At 40.2% G+C, this 4,445-nt stretch overlaps 1 protein-coding gene across 1 annotated transcript; it reads left to right on the top strand.

Annotated features, from left to right (window-relative positions):
- Positions 1-864: 864 nt before the first annotated feature.
- On the top strand, positions 865-3,684 carry LOC112231821 (GTPase IMAP family member 7). The gene is made up of 2 exons (XM_024398612.2): positions 865-1,058; positions 1,883-3,684. The coding sequence occupies exons 1-2, from the start codon at positions 1,049-1,051 to the stop codon at positions 2,722-2,724; spliced, it is 852 nt and encodes a 283-aa protein (XP_024254380.1). The 5' UTR covers positions 865-1,048; the 3' UTR covers positions 2,725-3,684.
- The last annotated feature ends 761 nt before the right edge of the window (positions 3,685-4,445 follow it).

Here is a 4,445-nt window from a genome sequence, read left to right as displayed (position 1 = left end):
TTCCTTAACTGTGCACTTGGGGAGGAAGTGTCTGGTGGTGCGAGATAGGCTACATTGTTGAGCCACACGTTTTATTTTAAACATCTGTGTTAACCCCCAGTAGGATTTCTTAACATTATTTAAAACATTTATTTTATTCCCACATCCAGCTTCACTATGTTTCATGAGTATAAAGATGATTTTAGTGTTTTTTAAATTTGATTTATTGTACAAGTAATTACAATTTAGCAAATTAACACTGGAGTGATAGATGTGCAGATGATGATGTGAAAGTAAAAATACTGTTGTGCAAAAGAGCAAAAAAAAGTAAATAAAAACAATATGATGGATGAGGTAGTTGGATGGACTATTTACAGACGGGCTGTGTACAGCTGCAGCGATTGGTAAGCTGCTCAGAAAGCTGATGCTTAAAGTTAGTGAGGGAGATATGTATCCAACTTCAGCGATTGGTAGGTGTTTGTTGCGTTGGCCTGAAGTATAATTTTTATTATGATTGTATTAGTCAATATATTTACCATATATGGTGCCGCTTGTTGGGTATAAATAATTACAAACATGTTTTGTGAATAAATAGAAAAGATATCTGTACCTAAGACAAAACTCAAACGTCATTATTTCCCCAATGCACCATTCATGCGCAGCGCAGTATTCTCTCGACAAGGACAGCAAAGCCCTTGAGAAGCTCAAAATCTAAAGATTTTGGAACCAACTTCAACAATTCAAGGTAATGCAGCAGTAAGTGGACGAGGGTGTGTCTTTTAAGTTATTGAACCACAAACTCATCATGTGACTTACAATCAAAGAGAGACCCTTACAAACAAATAAAATAGTTTTTAAACTGCAGTCATTTGAGGGCTGAGGGGATCGTGGGTGTGCCTTTTAAGTGTTTGGACCGCCACCGTTGGGGAAACATCTTTCGAAAATGAGCAGTTGCCAAGAGCATACCGTTACTGTGGGTGTGTCTATGGGCGGACCGCATGAGTGATACTATGAAAGCAGTTGTTCCAATCCATTCTCTCTCACAGGATCGACTCGCCAAGACCCAAATATGGCTGGTGGTGAGTAACCTACCTACATGGTAATACGACATATGGAAACTCATTTCTAGTATTTGATTTTTGTGTTCTTCAAAAATCAACTACGCATGACATGCTGTCATTGCTTTGCTTTTTAATAACAATCTTTTTGATTCAACCATAACTGTAATATCCCATGGAACTCTTTATGCCTTGGAAGAAGTGAGGGAGTAGCTCTTTATAAACGGATTGCTTTATTTATTTGCTTTACATTTGAGCATAGTGTAACAGACATACAGTAGCAGCCAGTATTGCCAACTATTTTTCAGTGAGAATCTCTGAATCCCCTTGATTTGTCGCTACTGTAGATTACGCTTTATCAATGCCACGACACAGATACTGTCCACGATGTAGCGTTTTCGCCCCCTCTCCCGCCACACCCCTCCCCTTGTGCTTCTCTGCCTGTGTGTGCACCGTTGCTATGAATTCTGTTGTACAGACAGCTTCTCCCACTCGTTTGAAGCAGAATTGATATCTGCGGCCGGGCGCGGGGGAGACAAACAGCACCACTAACTCATATTCAGTACTGCACCACCTGTTGGTGCATATGTCTAATGACGTGTTAATACCGCACACCACAATAACGCTTAGTCAGTTTTGATAGATTAGTTGTTTGTGATATTTTATATTTCATTGCAGAATGCACAGGATTTTTGTCATTTCGTGTTGCAGTTGCATTTACACAGTTCAATTGATAGAAAGTCATTGCTAACTTGTGCACAGTTTAGGTTCTTACAGACCAAACATGTTTGACTCTGATGTCAAGAAGAAAAGTAACAACAATGTCTCTCTCTGTCATCCAACAGTGCAGAAAAAACAAAATGAGGCACTGAGGATTGTTCTGGTTGGGAAGACTGGAGTTGGGAAGAGTGCAACAGCAAACACCATCCTGGGGGAAAAAGTCTTTGAGTCCAAACTTTCCCCTGTTTCTCTGACAAAAGAGTGTGACAAGGCAAGAGGGGAGGTGGATGGGAGAGAAGTGGCTATTGTTGACACTCCAGGCTTGTTTGACACTAACTTGTCACAAGAGGAGACCCTGAAGAAGATTGCTAAGTGCATCTCCTTCTCTGCTCCTGGGCCCCATGTGTTCCTTGTAGTGATTGCGTTGGTTAGATTCACACAGGAAGAGAAAGACTCAGTGGAGATGATTCAGACATTCTTTGGAAAAGATGCAGCAAGATGCATCATGGTTCTCTTCACAAATGCAGACCAGCTTGAAGAAGAACAAACAATTGAAGACTTTTTGCGTGCCTCTTCAGATCTTCAGGATGTCATTGCCAAATGCGGGGGGCGGTATCATGACTTCAACAACAGAGATAAGAAGAACCGCTCCCAGGTCACTGAGCTGCTTGAGAAGATAAACAAGATGGTCACGATGAATGGAGGAAGCTACTACACCACCGAGATGTTCCAAAAGGCTGAGAGGGCGATTGAAGAGGAGACGAAGAGGATCTTGAGAGAGAAGGAAGAGGAGACACTCAGAGCGGAGGAGGAACTAAAAGCAAAATATGAAGGAGAGTTCCTAAAGGAACAACAAACCATCCTAAGTGCAGCCACCTTGGCATCAGCCAGAGGTTTAGCTGAAAGAGAAAACAACTTCACAAAAAATCCTCTGTGCTTTTTGAGCTCTTTGTGTAGTATCCTCTGAGGTGGTGTCATCAGATGGCATTAGGCATGTGACAATAGAACAAGACATGAAGTACTGAAGACTGGGGGGAAAAAGCACCACATTACAATACTGCAAATCACATGACTTTTCATTAATGATAAAGTGGCATGGAAAATAATATTCGGATAGGACTTGATTTGCCCTTGATGACAAGTGATGGCCCGGATGCCAAGTGAACTCATATAATTTGCTTACAATCATACCATTGAGTGACCTGCTTTAAATGCTGAAGCTAACTGAATCTGCTAACCCAACTTAAAATATCTGAAGTATATCATTGTTTTCCATCATCCTTTGTAACAGGTAACACACAGACGACTGTAATGGCAGAGAGAAAGAACCTGAATAATCATGAGTGTAATGATACATGCATACTTTGAGGTGTATTTTATATATTGATCTTGAGATTGGGACTTACTCCTGTATCTGGCATATTTGAATGTGACTGCATGTACCTAGAATTTGGTATTAAAGCTATTGCTTCAACTGCACCTCGGGACTGTTGGAGGAAATTATAGTTGAAATGATTAATTATGTATACATTTATTTAAGAACCATTTATTCTAATACTATTATGTTATGGTATGAAATGTATGGGTTCTTGGTTAAGCTGTTACTGAAAATGTAAGTAAAACAAATTAACTGTCTGTACCTTGCGGGAAGTTTAAGGGAGAGGGATGATATATCTTTTCTGACAGATAAGAATGGTCCTTGATATTTCATTAGTGGAGGAGAAGATATCTTTTAGACAGATTGGAATGTCTGGTTTATGAGGGGAGTAGCAGACATCTCCAGACCTGAAAACATTGTGCCATTGTGTGGATCGGAGAGAGTGTGAGAAACTGATGATGTCATTTCATGTCCTCTCTTTAAAATGTAAGGTTCTTTGTATTTTGCTTCAGTACTCTCTTGTAATAAACGCTGCTACCTGACTTTTAAGACCGGGACTCTGTCCATTTCTTATAAAAATATTGGGTCTTACAATCCCTTTAGGATGCATTGACAGAGTAATAATTCTGATTGGGAAATAATACAGAGGAATTTAGAATTCCACAAACAGGGACTCAAGTCTTAAACATGTTTGTGTTTATAGAATAATTGTACTAATCCGTTCACCTATACAATCCCTATTAGATCAGGGAAGGAATGCATTTTATTGTTTAGAAGGAAGAACCCAGGTCTGGAGTACTGGAGTATCACTTTAAGATCAGGAAATTAGGCAAAAGGGTGTGTGTCATTAGGCCATCACCAGACTGGTAATGCAGGCCTTTTTGGCAGAGATCTAAGATGGTTTTGATTAGAGCAGGGATGGGCAACTTCAGTCCTCGCTGGCCAGAATGGTGTCACACTTTTCCCCATCCCTAGCAAACACAGCTGACTCAACTAATTGCATTCTAAACTGAAGATAATGTTTAGTTAATTATTGGAGTCAGGTGTGTTAGCTGGGTTGAAAATGTCATACTTTTCATGCCCCAGAGTAGTGGAGTTGCCCATCCCTGGACTAGAGGGAGTACAGCAACAACCATAAGTGATTTTTTTGTAGCAGATGAGGAGAATTTATGCAGAAGGTTAGGATAATTAATGGGACAGGTTAGGAGACTTTAGGTTAAGGATAGGAAAGGGGTTAGGGTTAGCTAAAATGCTCTCCTAACCTGCTACGAAAAGTCCCTTCTGGTCGTAGCTGTACTGTTTCTAGTCAT

The sequence above is a fragment of the Oncorhynchus tshawytscha genome, linkage group LG34 (assembly GCF_018296145.1).
Source record: "Oncorhynchus tshawytscha isolate Ot180627B linkage group LG34, Otsh_v2.0, whole genome shotgun sequence".
In the NCBI taxonomy this organism is placed as follows: Eukaryota; Metazoa; Chordata; class Actinopteri; order Salmoniformes; family Salmonidae; genus Oncorhynchus; species Oncorhynchus tshawytscha.
This window is presented reverse-complemented; position numbering and strand designations above follow the sequence as displayed.